Here is a 26736-nt window from a genome sequence, read left to right as displayed (position 1 = left end):
GAGAGGAGAAAAAAGAAAAGAGGGGAGGGGGGGGGGGGGGTGTGAAGAGGTAAGGGAAGAGACAAAGAAATGGAAATCACTAAGAAATGAGAAGCAAAAATTTTATGCTGATTTCTTGTATCAAATTAGGCAACAATACTTAATGTCTGCTAGAAGGAACAGATCTTAGCAGCAATATAGAAACACAACTGCTTCAAACAAACAATGGAAGAACTAGCAGAACTAAATACAAGGACAGAAATAGAAACACAATTAGTTTTATCATGTTTTACAGACAAGAAGTTTGAATACAAAGCAATAAAGGTTTTATAAAAGTTTGGTTATTTGTTGAAGTGGTTTGGGGGGGGTGTCGCTTTTTGAACTTTTGAACTATTTTTTAGCTACAGAGAGTGACATAAAGATAACAATGCCTGAGGAATGAAAGATTATGTTAACCCAGAATGTCACCCAGACTAAAGACACAACTGTTAACTGCTATGCAATGAACAGCAAAAGGTAATCAAAGGAATATAAGCAAATCATGCTGTGCTGAAACAGGCAAGAACATTAACATCCAAAAAAAGCCTTTTTTTTTTCTGTATTCCCTAACCCTTCATAATACAAGTGGAAGAACTCACTTTTTTCTGCAATGGCTACTTCACAGATTTCTTTGAGTCTGGATATAAGAAGCTGATCTGCTACCACTAGAACATTACACATGAATTCCACATTTTGAGAATCTGGAAAACAAAACATGATGTAAACACTATGGGAAAGCCAAAGCAACTATAACATATACAGCTTCAATGTGATTTTACCAAAGGACAAATATAATGGCTTTTTAAACATCAATCTGGATTTTTCTAGCACAAGGAAAAGCTCAGAAAATAAAAAACAGTCATTTTTTTTTTAAGCAAGAGAAGGAAAAGGAAAACTGAAGTTTGATAAACTAAAGGTACAGAAAGGCCTGGGGTACAGCTATCACCTCAAAATTCAAAGCAAGAACCACAAAAATTTGGATTTTCTACATAAAACTTCAACAGCAGAATATTAAGTATTTATTTCCTATTTTAAAAATATAGAAATTGTAGGAGGTACAGTTGATTTGAAAGTACATTGCTGGCACCTTTTATTGCAAGAGCTTCATCTGTATACAGGTAATCTACAATTATCTGCAGTATGTCAGAATGGATTGGCATTTCCAGAGCTGAACAACAGGAAGCCTAAAAGGCAGAATGATAATGTTTAATGCTTAGTCCAAAAAAATCATAGAGACAAAAAAAAAAAAAAAAAAAAAAGTAAAATAAAGCAGCTATTTGGAGTAAAACACAAAATTAAGACAGGAATTATATTTAGCAAACAACTCAGACACATTTTCAAAGTAAAACAATTACTTAAGCATTTGCACAAAATCTGTTCAGGTTCTTCCATTAAGAACTGACTGTAGCAGAGCATTTAAAATCTGCCCAAATTTTTGAATAAACATCCATGAAACAGTTCAGTTTTCCAGCAGTTTGAGCATCTTCTCTAACAATCCTCCTTGATTACATTACTTTACCTACAACCTAGTCTAAAAGCAGAACTGCAGGAATCTCCTATGCAAGTACTGAACTGCTTTCCTTTTAAGAAAAAAGATCTACTGAAATCATGTTTCCATGAGAGAATAAGATGAAAGTAGCCATTACTGTTAATCCCTCAGAACACAAGGTCCTCAGCAAACCTTCCATTTGAAGAACCATCTTAACCATTGAGGCAAACAGGTTTTTTTTATGAGCACACATTAGCCATTAAAACCATGTAATTGTCACCGTTCAAGTTAATGTAACATCACTGCTTAACAGCTTTGCTTTCTTTCTGGTGGTACTGAAGCAAAGCTTTATACAAAAAGACTTGTGTTGCTTCAGAACATGCTACTGGCACTGACATATTTCCCACCTGAAGCTTAAAAACCTTTTATAGACACTAAGAACTTTTATACAACATCTAGAGCACTTCATTCACAAAATATTTACTTGTGAATTAAGTATGATTTAGGTTTATTTATGAACTAATAGATAACCTATGAACTACATAAAACTGATACAGAAATCAGCAACTCAAATGGACATTCAACATACAAAAATAACCCAATTGCTTGTCTCAGTGTTTCACATACGTTTCCTCAGGGATGGCAGAGGAAAAGGCAACACAGTAACTTAGAGGACAGGTGAAGTTCTGTTACACAGCAGAAGAGAACTGTCAGCACTTTTCCAGACTCTTAGAACCACAGGTTGCCTTAGATGACACAGGTATGAAAATTGAGAAAACTCTTGTACACTGCTTCAGCTTGCAGTCTCTGAAAAATGCTTCTCCATTTACACCCTTCTTCTCTTTTAAGAAGTGTTATCAGTAGGATTCAGATACTTTAAGAGATGCATTTAGGGATATTACTACATACAGGACCAACCAGGTCACACAGCAAATAGGAACCAAGACAAAAACAAAAGATCTACAGCTTCTGAAGCAGCAGCTGGTGACTAAGTAGAATAGTCCTTGATGTCCCCTATTTCATGAACAGTAAGTCAACTAGGGATTCTACACATAGATTCTCGATTCTGCTGTATCTTTCACTCAGTACATATGAAAAGCTATTCCATACTGCATACTATTTAAATTGTAATATCTTTTACGAAAGAAAATGAAAATTCACCCAAAGCAGTATCCCACAGGAATAGTCTAGTGAGCTTTTATAAACCCATGAACTAGCTCAAATTAAACCTCTAAAAACTTTAATTTAATATACATTATTACATGTATTAGCCTCATTTAATGCACAAATACAGAGTAGGCAAAAATGTAGGAGTTTTTTTTTCTTGGAAACAGAATCCAAGAACCCTTTCCTGTTGCCCAGTTTTTACAGTACGTTATTCCAGGAAAAAATGAAGAGCTGTCACTTATTTGATGCAACAAAACATACCACCACACATTCACTGGCAAGCTTACCTCAATCCATGAGCTGCTTAACATGCTGTGAAAATAATCTGCAAAGAAAGGCATTTCAGTTCAAGATGCAAGAAAACTTCAGTTAAAAAAGATAATATGACTTATATTTCATATATTTATATATAAATACAGACACACATACCAAGTCTTGCACAGAGTACACACTTATGACACGGGAATTCCTTTCCATCTAAAGATTTCAGCGTCACATCACAGAGGTATGACCTAGAAGATATTTAATAGGATCAGAATTGTGACTATCCATAAGAGCGAAAAGTCGTAAACTCTGCTAATTTTATCAAGTTAGAATTTATCTTTTAAAATAAAACACATCTAAACTTTAATAACAACATATAAAATTAAACTAGAAGTACAGGCATGATAGTTTCAAAAGAGAAATCTTTTGTCCAAAGCTAAGCTTCCAAAATTTCATCTGAAGTATTTCTTTTAAAATATGGTAAATTACTGCTTCAAAACTGTTATGACCAAACAAATTAATTGTGGCTAAATTTGGTTCATCTTAAATGGTCTGTGTTAAGTTAGTTATTTCTTTTACATTAGTAGTTACTTGGAGCTTTGCAACGTATTTTGAGAGTGAAGTGATCCAAATTCTGTGAAAAAGCTGCTTTTATGCAATGTGGCTTTTACTATGTAAGTAGACTGTTCAAGCCTGTGAGTATAAACAATCCAATCACAACAATGGAATTAAAAACTAAACATCACCTTGACAAAAATCTAACAAATTTTTCTATTGAAAGACATTTCTTAATTAAAAAAATTTATACATTTGCTTATTTCCAATTCATGTAATCTTATTGTCACAGCAAGCATATTTGCAGGGGTCAAACTGTTTTTGACTGGATTACCACAACATTTCTCCTGGCATTTGTATTCTCTGACACAGTTAATCTACAGAACACAATGTTCAGCAAAAAGATGCAAAAATATACCATACATCATCTATCCCAGATTACTAATTGATAGAACAGTCTATAAGCACCTACAGAGAACTTCCAAACATGAGTTACTGTCAAAGAGGCAAGTGTACCCCCACAAGTTAAAATAGAGCTGATCAGCCTTAGGCTACACTTGACAAAGAGATGACATAAAAGGGAAGATGGTGTGGGTAGGAGAAGCTGGATTTTAAAAATGTTACCATTTCTTCTGACTCAGCTTTGGTTTGTTCCCATTCTTCTTGTTGACAAGACTAATTTTTCCATTTTCTAACCTGATCCCATCCAACCTGCAAATCATTAAGATTACAAGTAAGTAACAGAGATAGAATATAGCTCAAACCATTAAGAAGAACAGTTTCACAAAGTCACAGCATTTCAGTGGGCTCATATCATGAATATGAAAAAGGATCAAAATCCTTCATCGCAGAAAATCAGAAAGGGCCAGTTGCCACTTGAAAAAGTCTTCACTGCAAATATGAAATGTAACTGATATTCTTGCCCCATATTATCTATCTTATTTATAATATTAGGTGAACGCTATACTGTTATAACTAAGGCCAACGTCCAACATTACATGGTCATAAATTTAGGAGTTGGATATACCGCTGCCAGTCAGCTATCTGAGCAAAGAGTGGCTTGAAAGATGCAGGTTTCGGAACAGGCTTCTTTAGCACACTAATTCATCAAGGAGATTAGCACATCGGAAGGCAAAGATACAGGAGTGCTGCTGGTGGATTACAAATGAACACACTTTCAAAAGGAAGGTGTTTAACATGGCACTTTGACTTTAGAACTCAGTTTTAGCAGCAGCTTCACATCTTTGCTGATTGGTTTTAGCATTTGCAAAAAATACAGCGAAGAAAATTGCTCTGAAAAAGCTCATTCCCTCCTTTGAGAAATACAAATGAAGATTTAAAAAAAACCTCAGTAATAGAGTTCCGTAGAGACATTTGGTCTCAGTTCCATTAGCTTCATCATATAAAAATGCATTACTTAAACAAGAACTTAACTTTGCTTTGTGTTGTTTTATGCTAAATATGGCCACTGTCTATGGAAAACCTGGTAGAGCACAGAAATTTGGTAGAGCATAGAAATTCATTAATCCAAAACTCAGTTTGATCATTTGTCTCTAATAAAACAAGTACTGATGTTTTATGATAGTCATTCTAGAAAGTCAGACGATTTGCATCAGATATCGAATCTCAGAGAGCTCATGTCTTAGAATATACACAGGACAGATGTTTTACATACAAATGTCCAAGAGGTTCTAGGACACAATAAGGGCCAACAGCACATTTCCATCATATAGAAGCCTATCAAAAAATGACACTAAGTACTTTACCATGCTCCAAAAGTCTGCTTCTGACATTATTCAAGAGGGTCATACATGCTTTCTCTTAGCAAAGAGCATCAAAACAAACTGACATTGCTCTCAAGAGATGACACAGTGTGTGCTGTGAACTTGTACACTTGCAAACAATAAAACAAGCAAAAAAAGTCAAAGCTTATCAACTCCAACTAGCCTTCTACTTTAATAACTAAAAAGTTAGATCAGCTTACATAAAAACACCCTGTCAAGAGCTTGCCAGAATATAAATTCATTTCCTTCCACCTACCTTCCACTTAAATTGCTGAGTCCAAACTTCTTCGCAGCACTTTGCAACATTTTTATGAGGTTAGCTTCTTCACCAACAACTTTGCCTTTTTTTGATTTGCTCTTCTGCTTTTCATTTATAACTTGCACTTGATTATTTCTATAAATCTCAAATGCTGACTTTCCATTAACATTGTCATCAAAACTCATTTTGCTCAGGTTAGAAATCAAAGTATCTTGATATTCTTCTGATTTGCCTTTATGAAGGATTTTTGGTTTATAGCCATGAGTCAAAAGATCACAAGTATCAGTGTAAATGAACTGCAGAAGGTAAGCAAACACATCTGGATGAACTTTCTCTATCACATACAGATCACATCCAATGGCGTCTTCATCCTTACGGTAGATGTCTGGAGTGTCCAAGTGGTTGTCACTGGAAGCAAACAGCTTCCTGAAGAAGTCACAGCGTGCAGCCAAGATGTATTTGTGTGCGGGGTAAGTTCTTGTGCCAATCTGAAAAGTCACATCATGGATGCTGTCCATTTCATCTGTCTCACGTAACAGTTTGCCAAAATCCTCTCCAAAACTTGATAATGACACACTTGGAATTTCATACAGACTAGAACAAAATGAAATCCGTGGAAAAAAAACCAACACTATTTACAAGCTCAATAAAATTTTATATACTGTGGTTAATGAAGAGGATGGCATTGTTTCCATTTGGTTTCTTCACAATTTATCTTACATTGCTTGACTACTCAACATTTCTTGTTCTATTCTTTACAAAAAGAATAATTAATAATAAGGTATTTAGGCAATTCAACTACATGAAGTCTAAACTGAGACCTGTCTAGCTTCAGAATATCCAATATAGTACTTTGTCTTTATAACGTAGACAGTTAATATGTATTACCAGAACTATTTTATCTTAATCACATTTTTCTAACAAGAAAACGTAGAAACATTTGCTCTATTTCATATTACAATCCAAAGAAGAAAAAAGCTAATATTTTCTTATGTAAAATATGTTGGAAAATATTATGAGAGGGCAAGGAACATGGTCCGGTATTTTGCTTATTCATTTTACTTCATACATTTTTCCCAAACAAATAAAGATCCACTTTTCACTTTTGTTTAAAAGCTGATTATTGGTGAATACTGAAAGGGTAAAATCAGACAGTATTTAGAGATCAGAGTGTGTTAAGAAATCTCTCTCAAATGATTGCTTATGCACTTTAAATGAAACATCAGCATTAGTTATGCAAATATATAGGCTGAGGTCTTTGGGTAACTTTGACACAGTGGTTTAAGTGCTGTTCTCTAGCCATACGGATAACCACAGTTACTGTGACTTCCATATGAGTCAAAAAAAGGTTCTGAAAAGCAGAATGATTTAATTGTAATCACACACAGAAGAGAAAATTTACAGTTGTTATTTCAAATATACCTTGTTTTAGGGTCTGACTGTAAAACAGCAAAATTGCAGCCATTAGGATCAGTGGCAATACTAACAGCTCGGTGGACAAAAGAAAGCTTCTCAAGGCGAATTCTTTCATAAACACTGTTTGTATCTTGTTCACAAGACACATCACATGAAGAATTCTGAAGGCTTGAGACAAGTTCTGCTAAAAAAATTAAAAAAAACACACACAGAGAAGGGTCCAGCTAATTAAAATGCAATTGATACAACAAAAAGGCAAGATTTATGACTTCTGTAAGTCCATTAATAGAGTCCACTGAATAGGACTGCATTATGCTGAAGATTACAGCTTGCTTAACTGAAATGCATGAAGACGTTTTAAGAATAAACCTCTACATTATATACAGGAGAGGTTTTATCCAGGGCTTCTCGTCTAAGTGTTTTGCCACTTCTTCATATGGAGGAGAAAGCACTCCATCGAACATTCAGTGCAGCCTCTTGTGGAATGAAACAAGCTGTACATCAGTGTACAGCAGTACAAGATTGCTTTCTTTTCCTGTCATACGAATTACAGCAAATATAACAAATATAATTGCCTTCAAACTTCATAACACCTGTTTAAATTATACCAAATCTAACAAAATACTGCTGAAAAAATGTTATATTCTCTCAGTACTGGATTATTTTTTAAGAACCAGATAACCAAATACACGTACACCATTTAGCACATTCATTCAAACTTCTACAAAACCCACTCATTACAAATCAGTGATGAACATCACGTAGACATTCAACTAGTCAAAGAAGTCTGATTCTGAAGTTTCCTTGAAGATGTTAAAGCTATAAAAAGAAAAGCAGGAAGCATAAAGAACAGAGTGCCTAAAGATGAGAATGCCTAGACACATACCAGTATTGGGACAAACAGAGCAAAAAGGTGATGTATTTGGTTCCTCTGTAATAAAGTACCTACTATGTGATGTGTATAATAAAAGAGAGTAGCAACCAAGTAAGGCTAGAATGCAACTCCAGATTGAGCAACAGAGGAAAAATTTTTGCTGTGAAATAATGCAAAAATGGACTGATAAAACTTAAGATGGAATCTCAGTATCAAAGAAAGTACAACTGCAACATAAAGCTATGAAGTTCAAATACATCCCATGTTGGAAGTGGAGTTTTAAGGCCCCTACATGAACAGAGATGAGAGTTTTAATTCATATCTTGTCTACAGTAGGCAGAAAAAAAAAAAAAAAAAGAACACCATAAAAAAACACACACAAAAAAAGAAACACATCATGACCTACTCTTAGCAATATAAGCCAAGTTAATAAGGCAGAAATTACTCTTTGACCCTGTATTATGCCCAGATAGGAGTCTGGGAAACATGATATGATTTCACAGACTTAGAAGTGCAAGCAAGTACATGATCCTTCTTTTGTTCAATGCCAGTCTCTTAGGACGGGTCATCTACTATTGGACAATATCATTACACTGGACCCTTGTGCTACTATTAACTCTTTAGAAGTACTTTTCTTCCTGGAAATCTCCACCTGAAGGTTAAGTGAAGGCTGCAAAGTGAGCAAATTTTAATATTACTTGGGGAGAGAACAGCAGTGGTCAACGCTACCAACTGTCAGCCACAGAGGAAAGAACAAACCATATAATACTGTGTAGGGACTGTAAAGATTTGATTAGACTTTTATATTGAAGTACTTAAAAACCTTTAATAAATCACAGCTAACCTTTCTTCTCTGAGATTTTTTTCCCTTCTTCCAGCCACTTCCCCGTAAAGGCTTCACCATCCCGTGTGACAAACATTATTTCGTTCTCATTCAACGCAATGTCGGACATGAAGACCTGCCGGCCGTACACCCAGCGACACTGCTTCATGGAGTTGTGAGATGACTTCCAGCAAAACACCTGTATTTTTTCAGAGAAAGGGGAAATTTTAGGATTGTATGAAAGCAGTTAAGTATTAACGCTACTTTTTTCTTTTTTTTTTTTTTTTACACATACAAACATGCCATCTTGAAGTTGCATACAAAAGGAGAAAGACACTCTTCAAAGTTATATCCTAAAATGTTACGAGGACCTGTTACAAAGAACCTACAAGTAAAGCAGGGAAAATCTACTATAACATCAAGATCCATTTGCCCATAAAGGGCATCTGAAAAGCTTCTCTGAATATTCAAACATCTTCACAGCAGTCATCTATAGGACAGTTTTTACTGATATTTCAACAAAAGATGTCATCAAGTCAAGAAATGATATTAATCACGTTCTTAATTTACAGCTTTGTCCAACTAGTTTGCTTATAAATCAGGCAAAATTCAAAGCTAGTACACCAAATATTTACATTATTTCCTGTTAATTGTTTAACAATTATCTCAAATTTCTCCATACCAGTGAAGGTTTTGGAATGGAGATCATGACCAAACACAGATTTCAAAACATTTAACAGAAACATGAAGCACTGCATGCACAGCAGGACCACAACAATATATACTGTAGATGTCTGAAAGAAGGGAGCACGAAGCAAGAGTCTCACATAACATAAAGCTCAGACATGGCACCAGTGGTGCCAAAGTCAGACTTTCATGTTCTCCCATTGAAGCACCTGCACAGGTCTGTTAACACCTACAGAAGGAGGGGACAAAATAATTTGAGCAGCCTATTACCTTTCCCCTTTCTTGAGTCCTGCAGAATCACAGACTGGCTGAGGTCGGCAGGGACCTCTGGAGGTTATCTAGTCCAACCGCCTGCTCAGGCAGGGACACCTAGAGCCAGTCACCCCATGTCCAGACAGCTTCTGACTACCTCCAAGGATGGAGACTCCACAGACAACCTGTGCCACTGATCAATCACCCTCACAGTGCAAGAGTGCTTCCTGACATTCAGACAGAGCCTCCTTTATTTCAGTTTGTGCCCACTGCCTCTGGTTCTGTCACCGGGCACCACTGAAAAAACCTGGCTCCATCTTCTTTAGATCTTCCCTTCAAGTATGTATATGTAAAAATAAGATTCCCCCCTGGGTCTTTTCTTTTCTAGGCTAAACAGTACTCTCTTAAATATAGTACAATCAAGCCAGACCAAGAAGTGCTGATTTAGGAAACAGAAGTGTTAAGATCTCATCCCTCTCCCTGCTCAACAATTTACAATGCCTAAAAGCACTAAGATCCCAGCATTTGCCAGTATTCAGCATGGGAAGATACGAAACGTAGGTTGACACAGTTCCACTGATGCAGGAAAAACTTCCTGTTAAAGCAGTGTCCCAAAGATGTTGAAGGAGCACTACCAATGCTACAGATGCTAGAGGCTAAACCTCACATGAACAATAATGAAATGGAAGTTTATGATCTCTGAGACAGCTAAAGATCCAACAAACAGAAAAAATCATCCCAAATGCAAGGGAAGAAATGCAAGTCAAATGCAAGGGAAGAAAAGGAAATAACCCATGCTGGTCCCCATTTTGATACACAAGCTCAGTTTTTAACATTGTTTAAGGTAGCATTTCAGTAAGAAAATCTTTTTGTAAACACCACTAGATGGCACTGAAGGTTTAGATGTCCCAGTGAGCAGATCTAGAAAAGGCTGGGGCTTTGAAAGGTCCTGTAAAGACTGTTTATGGCAGAATGAGAAAAGGAAACAATAAATCCACCACAGTATTCCACATCTAAGGCAGCTGAGTGTCTACACTTAACTATAAATTCTAAACTTTTGAGCAGGTTTACCTGCAACTTTTCAACAACAAAAGGGATATCTCATCTACAGAATATTTGCTTTTCAGCTAAGGTTCTAAAACTTCCCAATGACTGGGTGGATGGGGTGAGAGAAGAGATGGAGAGAAAAAAAACAATCAACAAAACAAACAAACAAACCACCACACAACAAAACAACAAACCCACAAACCAAGAAAACGCAGAATCGTAGAAGGCTTTGGATTGAAAGAGATCTTTAAAGGTCACCTAGTCCAAGCCCCCTGCAGTGAGCAGGGACATCTTCAACTAAATCAGGCTGCTCAGAACCCCGTCCAACCTGACTTGCAGTGTTTCCAGGGATGGGGCACCTACCACCTCTCTGGGCAACCTGTTCCAATGTTTCACTACCCTCATTGTAAAAACTGCCTTACTTATATCTAGTCTAAATCTCCCCTCTTTTAGTTTAAAACCATTCCCCCTTGTCCTGTCACAAAAGGCCTTGCCATAAAAACTGTCTCCATTTTTCTTATAGGCCCCCTTTAAGTACTTAAAGGCCTCGGTAAGGTCACGTATGCTATATAATCACTTAAGTATATAAAAACAAAGGAGGTTCATCTTCACTGAAAAGTCATTAGATGTAGAGTAGTTTATTTTCAAATCTGTGAACATTACTTTGGGAGTCTTCCCATGACCCTTTAAAAAACACATCACTAGCAGCTCTGCAGAAATGAATTATTTTCTATGCAATGATTTCTCCTGTCTTTTGTTTAAAGTTTGATTAATTGGTTTGCTATGTAATTATGACTTCTAGAGACACAACTTACTCTTCCAGCTTCATCCAGCGCTAGAATGCAAATCTTCTCACCTACATTCTCTTCAAGATGTTGGGTATCTACCTTATATTCCAAACGCCCCCCATTAACAAGAACTTTTTTAAGATTCAGCTGTCTGAAAGAACACAAAAAGTTAAGTTAGTATTTCTTCCTTGTATATTTATGTTGCTTCTATGACAGAGTTACCTTTTTCATCTAGATAAGCAGTAAAAATATACAGTTGAGGTAGTGGCACTGAAATATTACTCTAGTTTAGTTTCTACCCATTGGTATTATTACCATAACTGCTATAAAATACTATTAGTAGACTGTAATTTGTGCTTTACTTATAAGTAAGTCACACCATATCCACCCGTTTTCACAAAATTCCCCAAGTGAAAACAAGTATATAATTAGCTCTACATTTAGTATTTACAATTTAGCATTACAAAAATTATAGTTGTATACACTTCATTTCGCCGTTTGTATCAAAAGACCTATCCCATCCTAGCAGGCCTTTTCTCAGAGTTTTGGTGGGCTTTGCTTTTCACCTGATCAAAACCATATGTGTTATCTCTTTTCAGTTACTATAAAAGCACAGTACATAGTATTAAGTTTCTCCAAGTGCCATCAACTTCACTTAAAACCATGCAGAAAATGTAGTATAAAATAATCATCAAGCTATAACATGTCAAGAAATACTGTTAGAATTTGAAGTGAAGCTGAAAATCTAACTGGAAGTTAACTGGGCAAAAATGCTAATTAACTCTCCCAATCTGTTACTGCAAGCTAAGTAAGACAGAATGAGAGCAAATAATTTCCTAAATTTATGAGTCATAGGCCATTTCTTCAACAGGTATAACACCCAGGTTTTAGCATACATACCACATGATGTCACAAGGCCTCCTCTTGCAACCCAAATTACCCTTTATAACATACTAAATCCACATATTATAAAATTCAGACACCTAATTACAGATTCAAAATCATAACAACATAACTAAGTAGAATGGCAGATCTTCAACACCTCTACCAAGATGCATTTATACAAATTCAGGCTAGCAGAGGAACAAAAAATACCAGCTTCAATATTTTTAATACTATGGCACAAATATTTGTTCTTAGTATGGTGGGTTTTTTTAAATATCTTTGGTAAATAGCAAGTGGCACCTTAGCCCTATCTAATAACAAATAAGCAAACACAAAAGACCACTGTAGTTCATACGAAAGAACTGAAAATGGAAGAAAACAACCCAAAGGCGCACTGTATCATCGCTATTTTATGCACAAGAAATCTTTTCTGTATCTTGCAACTGTGAGACTACAGTGAAATCTTCACTTATTGCTCCTTCCTGACAAATCAGGACAATAACACATACTTGGAAGCCATCTTTTTGCACTGATAGTCTGCAAGCAGGTAAATATCTCCTCTTTCAGTAACGCATACTGTAGCGCCGTCGCTGGCAGAGACCAGGGACACAGAGATATCCTTGTGGTGTAGAGCAGAAACTTGGCGAGGTGAAGTCACACTTTTTTCTCCATTAGGATCCAGCAGATAACCTAGAAAATACAAGAGACCCCAAAAACATTATTTGCCATTCTATACGTTGTGCATTTAAAGGACACTTTGCTACACTACTTTGAAGAACCTTGGAATTCGAAAAAGTTTTTTTAGGTAATTAGAGAATTCATCTTCAGAATAATTACATAAAGATCCACCACACATACTCGGTTAGTTCATCACAAACACCAGAAAACACTCCAGATATAACACAGAAAAGAAGAAGTACAGCATATTCTACATGAAAAGCTATTTAAAGCAGTTACACTCTGCTGTAGTACTGCCTTAGATTCCAAAGGAAAAAACATTTATTTGACCATATTACAATTCAAGACAGTACAAAAAAACATCAGTGGCATAAAATGTAGATTTCAGTCACTAGAAGATACCAAAGAAGCTCATCATAAAAATTACTCTAAGTGCACATAAGCATGAAGGCAAGCAGTTATATGAAATAACAGACAAGGCTGGAGTCTCTGAAAACATTAAAAAAAAAAAAACAAAACCAAACAGGTCATTGCTGCTTTGCTTTGCAACCTAACAGCAAGAATCTCATACACTACATAACTCCACTCTTTGTGTACTTTTGTCTGCTCCACAGAGTGGAGTAGGGTACAAATGCCCAGGAACAAGCAGCAGAGCTACCTCTAACACTGGAAGCAACCCTGCAAATGACAACGTAGTGCTGTGTCCAAGCATCTTAAAGAGTAAGGTTTGTTACCACAGCTCTGTAACAGTGTCCAGCTGAAACTATATCACTTCTAGTGAATAACTTCCAGTTACTCTCTCACTATATGGTATTGCACTGGGCCATGTGCACACAACAATCTCAAAACAAGCAACCACAAAAAAAAAAATTCTATAATGAGTGTGTATATTTAAAAAACAACAACAAAAAAAATCAAACAGCAGAACATGAAACAAAATATTCATTAGTAAGATAATTCTCAAAAACAAGATTTGCACGTACCTTTGCAATCTTAAACATGAACACAAGCAAGCCTCTGAACCTGGTGCCAGAACTAATGCAGATTAACTACAAGTACCTGAGCTAGATGACAGTTTTGTTTGCACACAAATAGAGAACTGCAGAAATGTAAATCCAAACCAGTATTTCAATACTTGTTTATTAAAAAAGAAAAAAAGCTATTAAAATATCACAATAGCATTTAAAATTCATACAACAAATCATGAATTTTACTAGTTGATAATACTTATTAGGGTCTTTCTTGACTTCAGAAAAATACTGAGGCAAGCGAAGATTCTGGTAACAGTGCTGTTGAAAAAAATATTGTAGATATGGGCAAGCATTTCAGTTTAAAGTTAGTATGGGAAAAGTTATCAGTACCATGTTTATATGGCATGGTGAAAGAAGGACACAGGCAAGAGAGCTGTATGCTAGGTTATAATTTATTAGGGGGAGTACCAGCCAGACTGGTAGGAGACAAGAATGCCTGGGGTAATTTGCAAAGCAAACAGCAACATTCTTTTTCCTTTCAGTAGGAGGACCACACAACAGACATGGAAGGTAGAAGAATTATAAAGAGTTTATGTAACAGAGCTAAGTCTGTCTAGCTCCCATCATCTCAAAACGTTAAAGTAAGGACGATGCCATCAGACTGGTTAAAAAAAAAAAAAAAAAAAAAGAGAAGAGAAAGCTTTAACCAGGCTTCTGTTGTGAGAAGTAGATAACAGCTTTGGTATAAATAACATCTTCCAATGGCTGGGTTTTACTTTGAGAACACTTCTACCTTACCTAGTTGGCCGCCATTCAGCCCCATGGTATACACTGCTTCCTTAGTCCATAGCACTGTATGGAATCTGCCTGCAGCCACGCCAATCACCATTCTACCTTTCAGGTTTTTTGCCTGAACCTAAGTACAAATCCAAAGTACATCTTAATATTAAGCAGCAACAGGTGATTTTCACATGTAGAAACTTCTGACAACATTTATCTCCTAAAGTCATTAAGAATGATGCATTGGTATCAATCCACAGACAGTCTAGTAAGGATTATTTCAGAAGTTTGTCAAGTTGTGCACTATTGCATTACTGGCAAAAACAAGTAAACTTTTTGCATTACCTCATCAGAACTAGAATCAAACCTCCTTAGGCTGTATTCATACGTAAGAAGTTGAACAGGCCTACATAGGACGTATTAAGATGGCCAAAGACAACCAAGGTGCTGCAAAAGTGTCAGCCAAAAAGTTTCAGCTTTTAATTCCCAGAACCCTAAACACACTGGAGAACACCATACTGCTAATGCCACACTTCAATTTTTAACTTGACAATCAAGACCTAAGCAAATACTGCGGGTACATGGCTACCATTACACTATTAAAGAGCAACCCACTGTACCCCAAAATACTCCCCTGTTGCACTTTGGCCAGTTATTCTTTCCTACTTTTATAACACTGGTAGAGCAATGTTGCAACTCCAGACAAAGCTTCCATTTAATACAAAGTAATGTAGCTCTCATTTACTTAAAATATAAAAAATAAATAGAAAATTAGCAATTGAGCATAGAAATATAGTCAGGTTGCTGATGCCCATACCCTTGCTTTCTTGTTGCTATTCTTCCCAAAGCATTATCACTCCAGAATGAATAGTGCTTCCAGCAAAGGACACAACCATCAAACCCCAAGATCTGTCATCCAGTGATTCAAAAGGAGTAGAGAGCACGAATCTCAGGTAATACATACCTATTACTTTTATGCCATTTCAGATACAGAACAATTTGGGGACGAAACAGGGTTTGGCAATTGTACCTTGTATCATGCTTAGCACCAACAACTTTAGTACAGGTCAGTTTACAAACTAAGACATTTATCAGTACACTGTTAAGTACTTAATATTGAGATGTATGATAACACAGAATGAAAAATTTATCTGAACTCCCATTTGATTTTATTGTTCTGAAAACATTTAAGTTATTTCCACAACCTTGATGGTTTACTTTCTGTTAAAACAAACAAATAACTAAGCTTTGACTGATGTTACTTTAGAATCATAGAATCATTTAGGTTGGAAGGGACCTCCAAGATCATCAAGTCCAACCACCGAGCCACCAGGGCTCCAAAGTCCTCTGCCAAAACAGATCAGAATCTGTCAGAGTTGGAAGGGACAACAAGGCTCCCCCAGTTCCAACCCCTCTGCCATGAGCAGGGACATCTCCCACTAGATCAGGCTGCCCAGAGCCTCATCCAGCCTGGCCTTAAAGACCCCCAAGGATGGGGCCTCAACCACCGCCTTGGGCAACCCATTCCAGGGTCTCACCACTCTCATGGGGAAGAACTTCTTCCTCCCATCCAGCCTGAATCTGCCCACTTCCAGCTTTGCCCCATTCCCTCTAGTTCTGTTGTTACTTGAGATCCTAAAAAGTCCCTCCCCTTTTACCTGTCTAGGAACACTGCAGTTAGGAGGAGGAGGAAGAATACCCAATTGATGGAAAGTATTTAAACCAAATGTGTAAACATATCCATCTTCTGTTAAAACAACAGTATGATCCTTAGCTGCAGCTATCTGGGAGCACTGATGGCCAGCTAAGCCTTCCACAAGTCTTGGAACCTGAACAAGAAAAAATAAAATTATATAAATCCATACCGTTTTGATATTAACCAGGGGCCATCTATGAAAACAAAGCCATGATCAAAAACTGAACTACAAATGAAAATGCATTTGAACATACAACACACTTATTAACATAAGTACCACCCCCAATGCAATAAGATTAATGACATTCATTTGAAATGTGTCTTTTGCTATCAGGGAAGATGATTTTTGAAGTACCTGCTCCAAAGTTAGGTTGGAAATTGTACCTTCAGGACAGCTGGACAAATGTTATCTATTACCTCTTTTGTTTTGATTTGTAAAATACCATGACTGATACAGATTTCTCCCTCCAAAACACAGGACAATCCTAAGAAAATTCTACAGAATAAGGAAGTTCTGTATCTTTAGCTCTTCATACCTTGTAACATGAGTTCTCCCTTATTCATTTGGGTAACCTCTCAGTTTCCAAAGAGCAATTTGAAAAAAAATTCTGATTATACATCTCAATCTTCTTAAATGTTGTTTTTCCATATTCCAACGAAGTATTATTCAAATGAAAATGATAAGTGAGTTCTCACTTAATAGCTGTGCAAGCCTAGTAAGAAGCAACTTCCATGCCACTACAGCTCTACAGTACTGCTGCTTCCTTTTTGCCAGCCTTGACATTCACCAGGTGGCATCACAAACCTATTTAAGAAGAAAAGCCCAGCCCAAAACTATTTGCTTCCGCTTACCTGGCATTAGCAAGCCTTTTAAAACAACTTGGCCATAACACAGAAGTTTGACTGTATTATCTAGCTAACTTAAATTAAAACATATTTAAATGCACATTCTTCAAATCTCTGCCACCTCTACTAGGAGTCAAGGAGAGGTTTTTCTTTTCTTATTTGGTGAGGAGCTAGGGACTTTGAAGTCAACAGCAAATTTGTTCTTAAAGTACATTGACAGAAAATCTAATTCACTTTCTAGATTTGCTGTTTGGAAAAAAAAAAGAAAAAAAATCATGCTAGAGCACATGACATAGCATAGGATAGCATACCAAGCATGTTTGTTCATCACCATGACCCAAGCGTCCTCCTTGTCCATGTCCACATGTATAAACTTGACCTTTGTGGGAAAGGAACACAGAGTGGAATTTGCAGAGTACCACCTGAAAGAAAAAGGGCAAAACAGGGATGGGGAAGAGGCAGTATAGGGCAAATTAATTTTCTTGGATAATATGAAAAGGCCTGCCAAAAGTACTTTGTGAAGTTCAGCTTTAATAAAGATCTCTTCATGAAAATATGACTAAGATGCTGTCAGGACTGCCAAAACAAGCCACAAGGAATACACAATATTTGCTTTGCATCAGTTATATACTGCCTTAACCTACTTGAGGAGACCTACAGTTTGTATTTTAAAATAAATGCAAGCATGGCCCTACAGGCTATCAAAATCTCAAAAGACTGAGGGCAACAATACTGTCTCAGGAGAGCTAAAGGGAAGCTCATGTTAAGACTGCAGCACAGATTGTCTGCCCTGAATGCTTGTTCAAGTTGTGCTTTAAAGTTTCAAACACTCTTAAGTCCCAAGAAATTATTAGGGACAAAACTACTGCTACAGGAAGTGTGCTGAACAGCACGTGTCGCTTTCAACACAAGAAGAATTTTAACTCAACATGTATCAAACAGATTTATTGTCCCACTTCGATTCACTATGGGAGCTGGACAGGAAGCCAGAAACTCAAAAAAGTATTGTGCTTCTGAATTTATTTAATGATAAATGAGCCATGTATCCAAGGTAAATCATATTAAGAAAAAAACAACCAAACAACAAAACCAACAACTCAAAAACCCACATTCTCTCCACCATAAGAGAGAATAATATTGAGAGTGGTTGGGATGGGGGAAGAAAGCAGCAAGAACACATTGGGCCTGTTCTAGTACTCCCTTGTTACTCTAAGCTGCTTGCCAGATCAACAAAAATTGCTTGTTAAGAAATAACTAGGAAGTGCCGGGGCGGGGGGGGGAGGGGGCGGTAGGAGAACAGGGAACAAAACATCCAAATCAAACTTTTCTTTCCCGCTGCAAATTTTCAAAACTTGGCAACATCTTTGCCACCTGCTCCCCATCACACACCCCTCCAAGCTGGCAGAGGAGGGTGCCACGCTCAGAGTACCTGTTTGATATACACGCCGTTCCGAGGAAAGAGGTCCACCAGCTCAGGATGATGTTTACCCTGCTGGCCACCATGACCCAAAGTAAAATTTATGTTGCTTCCCCAGGTGTAGACTTCGGTGAGATCTGCAAGGAAAAAAAAAAAACAAAAAAGTCTGCGGCTTCTAAACCTTCCCGTCTTGTGCATACTGACTTCAAAAAGCATCTCCTGCTGCTTCTATTTCAAATTTGAAGAAGAAAGCTGTTTTTTACCCAAAACTGAAATATAAAAATATTTATTCTTACAAGTAAGGGGATAAGACAAAATATTTTAACAATAATGTACAGATGACCAACATTACTTATATATATTTTCCAGTTGCAGAAAATGTAAACACTCAGTAGCAGATTTACTGTTACTACCTTAGGCTATATGTGCTTTGTTTCAACTTAGTCAAAAGCCTTTCCCAAAAAAAGTTATGCAGTCATGTATGAAAACCGTAAACACTTTCAAATCAGAGTTGTGGCCAAAAACTAACACTTCATATATTTTAAATAACCTCTCTGTTACAGTGATATCCAAACATCATTTTCTGATGAGTGAAAAACTGAAATCCATATATATATTTGATCATGTTGTGCTACTGTCCTGGTTTAGGCTGGGGCAGAGTTAATTTTCTTCCTAGGAGCCAGTATAGTGCTGTGCTTTGGATTTAGTGTGAGGATAAAGTTGATAATACATGGATGTTTTAGTTGCTAAGTGGTGCTTATCCTAAGTCAAGGACTTTTCAGCTTCTCATGTTCTGCCAGCGAGGAGATGCACAAGAAGCTGGGAGGGAGCCTGGCCAGGACAGCTGACCCGAACTAGCCCAAGGGATACTCCCTATCACAGAAAATCATGCCCAGTGTATGAACCAGGGGCAGTAGGCTGGCAGGGGCTGATTGCTGGCATCAGTCAGGGGGTGGCAAGCAGTTGCACTGTGCATCATTTGTCTGTCTTGGGTTTTACGACTCTCTCTCTTCTTGTTATCTCCCTTTTCATTATAATTATTATCTTTCAGTTATTAACCTGCTCTTATCTCAAGCTCTTAGTTTTACTTTTTTTATCCAGATTCTATTCCCCACCCCACTGGCAGGGGAGGAGTGAGTAGGCAGCTGCGTCGTGCTTAGCTGCCAGCTGCACTTAAACGACAGCCATTGTTATAAAGGTTAAAGTTTTTAACATATTTTACATGGTAAAATAAAAAAATACTCAAAACTCAGGATCTGCATCACCAGAATTACTTAAAATGACTGAAAACAAGCAGCAAAGAATAAACTTCACTGAACAACAAGGCTGAATCTGGCAACATGGAGAAAAGGGGAACGAAGGAGAGTCAAAAAGCACAAAGGCATAAAAATAAATAAATTAATTACATATACTGGAAAAACTATTCTCCTGTCAAAGAAAAAATCATGTCCTCAGTTACACTACTTTCCTATTTGGAGAAAATTTATTTAGAGCAATTGTCACTAGCCTGTATCAAGCTACCTTGTCTAAAAAAAAAAAAAAGTACATTTGAAGATTCAAGAGCACATTCCCCCTCTTTTCATAAAAAACACAAAAATGATGTAAACTACTCAGTCAAACTCAAAGACATCGTATCTCTCAGAACTTGATTTGAGATTAAAGAGAAAAATCACAGAATAATTAAGGCTGAAAGGCACCCCTGAAGACAATCTAGTCTTCTAGCAGGGTCAGCTAGAGCAGGTTGCCCAGGACCTGAGAGAATGCCTCTCAGGTTTGGAGTCTCTCCAAGGCTGGAGTTTCCACGACCTCTCTGGATTACCCGTTATATTACTGGCTTTTTTTAAACCTCTCCGGCAGTCACTGGTCCTTCATGTTTTGCTACACGTGCATCCTGTGCCTACTGCCAAGATTCTGCACCTGCTCTCTTATGATACTAGCAATGCCACATCTTCAGCTAACTCATAATTTACACAGTCCTAGCTAGAAACAGGTATCTAAATCTGTCCTGGTACATACATTAATATACTGTTGAAACAGATCTCCTGGTAAAACAGAATTTAAGCTATTTGATTTCCTACCAGTTTTCTTGAACACCACATGGATTGGCCTGTCTTTCATCACCAGATCCAGGGCTGATAAGCCTTCTTTATCCTGAACATACAGACTAACGCCATGCTGAAAGAGAAGGAGAGGAAAAGAAGGGAAGAACACAAGTTAATTTTAACTCCACAGCTTGAAGTATGCCAGGCAAACGTTTAAGAAGCTAAACAAAGCTTTAATTAGGTTTAATACTGATACAAGAAAATCTACAGATTTAAGTAACCTCTAGGTGAATCTGAAAAAAACCAGAACAAACAAAAAAAAACAGTGCAATTCTGGTCAGGCACATACATCACGTTGATCTATTAACTGGTATTTTATTGCATGAATACTGATTAAGTAATAAGATGTAACCAGTGAAACACAAAGGTTACAAACTTGAAAATAAAGCACTGACATCTGGGAAGGGCAAGTATTTACCAAAACTGTATTTACCAGCTTCGATGAACACATTTTCTTATAATGGCATGTTTACAGAAACAGTTTTGACAAGCTAGAGGAGTGACAAAAAAAAAAAAACAAACTACTAGGACTTTGTAAACAAGCAGGGAACAGTGGTTCAGTTGCTGAGAAAAGGCAAGAGGATAGGAACAGTCAGGCAAGACAGCAGCAGTGAAGCTTCAGAACCACAAGGTGTAAGCAGGTCATTCCTTTAGAACTCGGAGAGAAGTGCATATTCTGTGTAAATACCGTTTGCAAAAAAGGGCTGCTACACCAACACTGGTTTTAAGGAAGTCAAGTGTCACCGATCACATCCCTGAAGGGAAGAACTGCAGATGTCCCCAAGCAGAACCTGACGGGTAAGTCATACAGCTGTACCTATATACCACATCTCATGGCTAATACAAAGGAAAATCTTACAGAAACTCACACCTGAAATACAAAAATTGAGGGAGCACAATTCATCCAAGCATGACTGAAGAACAGTTAGCCACATCTGCAGCAGGGACATAACTTCACTTAGAAAAACACTAGCCAGAACAACAGCATACAGTCTCCAAGGTACAAAAGCAACCCTACTAGCAACAGTACTGGTATTAATTCACTATGACAGACAGGTCAACCTATTTTTTATGATTTAATAGGTAGCTACAGACTCTTCTCTTGAGCAGCTGTCCAAGTAATTTACAAGCAGAACAGAGGCTGCAGTAATATTTACATGGTCTGAATTTATGAAAACAAACCCCAACTTCTGAGTGGCAAAACTTGTATTAGATACAGCCTGAGAATAAGTCACAACTGCCTTCAACCCACAACAGAAGTCTGTCATCCACACTAGCCGAGTACCCCACGGGTTGATTCTGAAGCCAATCCTGTTTAACATCTTCATTAACGACCTGGATACCAGGACAGAGTGCACCCCTAACATGGTTGATGATGATACAAGATGAGGAGTGGCGGCTGATAAACCAGAGGGTTGTGCTGCCATTCAGAGGGACCTTGAACAGCTGGAGCAACTGGCCGACAGGGACCTCCTGAAGTTCAACAAAGGGAAATGCAAATCCCGGCCCTGGGGATGGACAATCCATTGTTCCAATGGACAATCCATTGTTCCAATACAGCTGGAGGAAAACTGCCTGGAAAGCAGCTTGGTAGAAAAGGACTTGGGGCTCCTACTGGACAACCAGTTGACCACAAGCCAGCAACGTGTTCTCACAACCAAGAATGGAGAAAGCATCCCAGGGTTGCATGTAGAAGTGTTGCCAGCAAACATTACTCAGCACTGGCAAGCCACAGCCGGAGTGCCAGGATCAGGTCAGGACTTCCCAGTACAAGACAGACATGGACATACAGGAACAAGTCCAGCAAAAGACCATGAAAATAATGACCGAGGCATCTGACACAAAAGGACAGGGTGAAGAGAGCTGGGTTGCCTAGCCTAAAGAAGGTCTGGGGGGTGGAAGGCATGTGTGCTTCTTATCAAGATGTATAATAAATTCCTGACTGGAGGTGCAGGGTGGGGAGCGCAGTGATACCCAGAGGCAGAACAAGTGGCAGTGGGCACAAATTACAATATAAAAAGTTTTGTTTAAACCTAAACCCCATTTTTACTGCACCGTCATAAGAACATCGGAATGGAGGTGACTAAGTTTCCATTCAAAATCTATCTGGACATAATCTCAGGAAACCTGCTCTAGCTGACCTTGCCCGAGCATGAAGGCTGGACTAGACAACCTTCAGAAATGTCTTATTAGCTCAGCTATTTCATAATTCTATTCTATAATCCCTTCCTGTTGTTGCTATAATACCTTAAGAATGTTTCCTTTTTATAACACAGTCAAGGCACTGGGAGGCAGAGTACTCTCCATGAGCTGTTTCATTCTGCTGGTTAGAATAGTATCAGCCGAGCTAGCTAGTAGAAAAATATCCCTCATATGCAAGACAGAAAAGTAGAATACATCCGGAAAAATCTGTACAGGCCTCCAGTAAGCAAATATTAAAGATACAGATATACACATGCGCTAGAGGACTGATTGCTTTTTCATACATCACACATCCTGTTCCCAGTTTTCTAGAGAACAGAATCATGTACAATTCCCAGGCAAACACCTACTTTTGTCAAGTTTAATGACAACCTCCTCACTATGTAAGGGTATAGCGCATGAAATGCATATTTAACAGTTATCAGACCTTCAAGAATTAAAAAAATTACTGGATCCACAATCATTTTGCTCAAAATCTTGTTGAAAGCAGAGAGTTTTATATTCACAAATGGCTAGTCACTGCCATTTAAAAAGGCTGAACTTAAAATGGAAAATTCTCTGCCTTAAAAAGTTTGTTTTTAAGTAACCTTGAACCACAAATATTTCACTTTTTCATATGGTCAACGGGACCTTGATCATCTCAACCATTTGTAGCTCTTTCCATTTCTGTGCTTGGGAAGGGGGAACAGGAGGAGGAGCAATCAAAAATACACACAATTTGCTATGCGGTAGAGAGGAAACAGCAATTGCAAGAAAGGAATGAGGGGGACTGAGCAAAAGCCCTGCTTAATATATGAATGAAATGGGGATTCACTTAATAAAATGTTCCATATCTGAAAGTCCTTTTTTCTCAAATGTAAGATTAATTTCTAATTATAACTCCATTTAAGCTTTCATTAACGTTCTCCAAGAACAGTAATTAGTATAATTACTAAAGAGTCTGTTTTTAGAGTATCTTTAGTCTGATCATGCTCCACTTTCAAGATCCTAACCCTGATATCATCCACAAACCAGTCTTCAAGGAAGTCCACAATTAATCAGAGTTCCTTTCTGAGTGCTGATTTCTGCACAGGCAAAGGCAAAAGTCTTTTACAAACACAAAGGCAATCTTCAAGTAAATCAATACAGTGATTTAAACGGTATTAAGAGAACCCTCAAGTGCCTTTCAGTCAAGTTTAAACACCCACTTTTACATAACCGATACAACTGTAAAAATTGCAGATACTGGTGAAAAGTACAGCTGGAGATCACTCACCTTCAGCAGTGACAAAACACAGTCGATGTATCCGTAAAATATACTGCGGTGCAAAGCCGTCCACCCAGACTCTTTGTCTTTTGCCAAGAGATCCACTCCTTTGGTCTCGGCCAACCAGTCTAGCACACCTTTTTTGCCACAAGACGAAGCCAGATGTACAACGTTCCTACCAAAGGCATCCTTTATAGTTGCAGCGTTGTAGCAGTGAGAAGAGAGAAAGGCCTTGATCTGGCCTTCACTTCCTCTGGTTACTACAGAAATAACATCCAAAGCATGCTGTAGAGATCGACACTTTGAAGTGCAGTCTGGCAGGAGAGAACTCATCTTCACTTCTAAAGCTGCTCCTCTCCTTAAGGGGAAGGACCCTTAAGTGTATCAAGGCACTCCAGTACAAAGCACAGTGCCTTAAAAAAAATTTGTAATTCCAAGGACGTAAATCCAGTTTTATTGAGCTGCCATCAGAGTCTTTGTACTGCTATGTTTGGCACTTGATCCAAATAAATACTTATAAATATATATATTTTAGAAGTCTTATTTCACCATCTTATATAACAAATATTCTTGGCATAAAAAAATTCCAAAAGTGAACTACCTCAACTGTGCAGAGGGGGATTCCCCCTCCACACTACCTTATTCTTCTAAAACTCCATAATTGCAAGGGAGACCTGAAAGAGAACAAACCAGAACAGATTAGCAAACAAAAAAATATGTTCTCCAGCAACTGTACCAATTTAAATGCATATCAAACTAGCACTTCCAAGTACAGGAGTAATGTGGCAAGGGCTGGTTAACTGACCTGTGCCATGCCATCTGAGCTAATACTCAGGCACATTCAGTCAGTTTAAAAACCCATGACTCCCTTCCCCACCCCAGCCTCAGAAGGCACCTCCTCCCTTGTCACTGACAAGGCTCATAAGAAGCCTTGTCAGTGACACCCAGAAGAAGGGAAGGACCATCACAGTTTGCCTTGGACACTGCAAAAAATTATTATGCCCTGCTTTTTCTTTTCTGCCTTGAACACCTACCCACCCCCCTACTACTGCAGCATCAACAAGAAGGCTCCTCTTCACCACTCCTAGACCCACTGACAAAGGTGAGAGGAAGGATAGCAACAGGGCAAAAAAAAAACAGCTTTAACAAGAGATATGAATTCAGGCTGCTGGCACTCACTCAGAGGTCAGGTCTACAGCTCCTGAAACAGGCAGGAAGAAGTGGAGGTCTGGGTTGGAAGGGGTAAGAGAGGAAGGAGGAAAAGGAGGCAAAGATTCAAATTCTTCTTCATGAAAATATATTCACACTCTAGGGTTTATAGCATTTCTGCTTATCTGTACGTACTTATCTTTAATATACCTATCTTTCTCTGGCATCCATGTTCTCAAGAGTACAGAAGGCCTAACAGAAGCACTCATCTAGCCTATGAAGTGTGTGCAGTTATACTGAAAAGGGCTACAGCACATGAAGTGCAGACGGCAGCATAAAAATCACACATAAACCCACCTAAAACAGAAAAAGTGAACTATGTACATCACTGATAGACTGCTTAATTTAATGAGACCTGCTATTCAGTCCCAAAAAACTTCACACTTCAATCTTTCAAGCACAAGTTGCAAACTGTGTAGTGTTCAATCATGTGTTACAACCCTTGACGCTTTTGCATGCTATGCATACCATAGTTAACAGTTGTTCTACTCATGAGTGAAATATTCCAAAAGAAGCTGGACAATACTTACATGAAAGCTGAATAAATAGAATTAAAGATGGGGGCCAGGGAATGACCAAAGAACAAAACAATCAAAAAACCCCACCCTGCTATCTTTCCACCTGAGCAGTCATTATAAATGTGTACATTCCACTCCTTGTCCCCCATCCCCTTCAAAAAACAAAACTGTTAAGCTTAGCTGTTTTTCAAGCATCAAATGTTTAACCATATTTTGTTGATCTTTCTATCTGCAAAGACATGTCAGGGAAAGATTGTTTGGGGTTTGTTGTTTGTTTGTTTGTTTTTTTCCCCAAACAAAATCCTCTCAGAAATCCCTATCCTTCTGCTATTTCAAGAATTATCATCAAGGTTGTCACCAAACTAAAGCATTCAGTTTAGAGCAAACACTAGTAATGGAATCTAAACTTTCAAGAAAAAAGTTACATTTGTAGTCCAAGAGTATTCTTTTAAACCACTCATGACAAAGGCTTCAACAATTATTTTTCCTTGTCATTCAGAAGGGATTAAATACTTGGAATGGAAATCTACAGAACTTTTTCAGTATGTACCTTCAAAACAATTTCACACAACAGGCAAATGAAGGAAAAAAAAAAAAAAGTTGGTTTTATTCACTACAATTTAGTCCCTCATCCCTGACCAGGAGTAACATTCAGAAATAGTTCAGAGACAAACACTGACCACAACTGTTTAGCTTACATTTGTCAGGGGAAGCTGCAATTCACTCTGCAGGACATTTCACAACCACCATACAAACTTCTGCA

At 37.7% G+C, this 26736-nt stretch overlaps 1 protein-coding gene across 3 annotated transcripts in view; it reads right to left on the bottom strand.

Annotated features, from left to right (window-relative positions):
• Positions 1-24579, bottom strand: part of IBTK (inhibitor of Bruton agammaglobulinemia tyrosine kinase) — a 50217-nt gene extending 25638 nt beyond the window's left edge. For all 3 annotated transcript variants that reach the window (XM_008946174.1, XM_008946182.1, XM_008946190.1), the window contains exons 1-16: positions 24256-24579; positions 20775-20871; positions 18709-18833; positions 17591-17701; positions 16396-16566; positions 14756-14873; positions 12818-12998; positions 11451-11574; positions 8671-8848; positions 6959-7133; positions 5534-6130; positions 4118-4204; positions 3104-3186; positions 2962-2999; positions 1106-1202; positions 618-719 (exon numbers count right to left, since the gene is read on the bottom strand). In XM_008946174.1, coding sequence (XP_008944422.1) covers positions 618-719; positions 1106-1202; positions 2962-2999; positions 3104-3186; positions 4118-4204; positions 5534-6130; positions 6959-7133; positions 8671-8848; positions 11451-11574; positions 12818-12998; positions 14756-14873; positions 16396-16566; positions 17591-17701; positions 18709-18833; positions 20775-20871; positions 24256-24579 — 2608 coding nt within the window. The remainder of the gene's footprint in view (positions 1-617; positions 720-1105; positions 1203-2961; positions 3000-3103; positions 3187-4117; positions 4205-5533; positions 6131-6958; positions 7134-8670; positions 8849-11450; positions 11575-12817; positions 12999-14755; positions 14874-16395; positions 16567-17590; positions 17702-18708; positions 18834-20774; positions 20872-24255) is intronic.
• Positions 24580-26736: the final 2157 nt, after the last annotated feature.

The sequence above is a fragment of the Merops nubicus genome, unplaced genomic scaffold (genome assembly GCF_000691845.1).
Source record: "Merops nubicus isolate BGI_N331 unplaced genomic scaffold, ASM69184v1 scaffold15930, whole genome shotgun sequence".
Classification (NCBI taxonomy): domain Eukaryota; kingdom Metazoa; phylum Chordata; class Aves; order Coraciiformes; family Meropidae; genus Merops; species Merops nubicus.
This window is presented reverse-complemented; position numbering and strand designations above follow the sequence as displayed.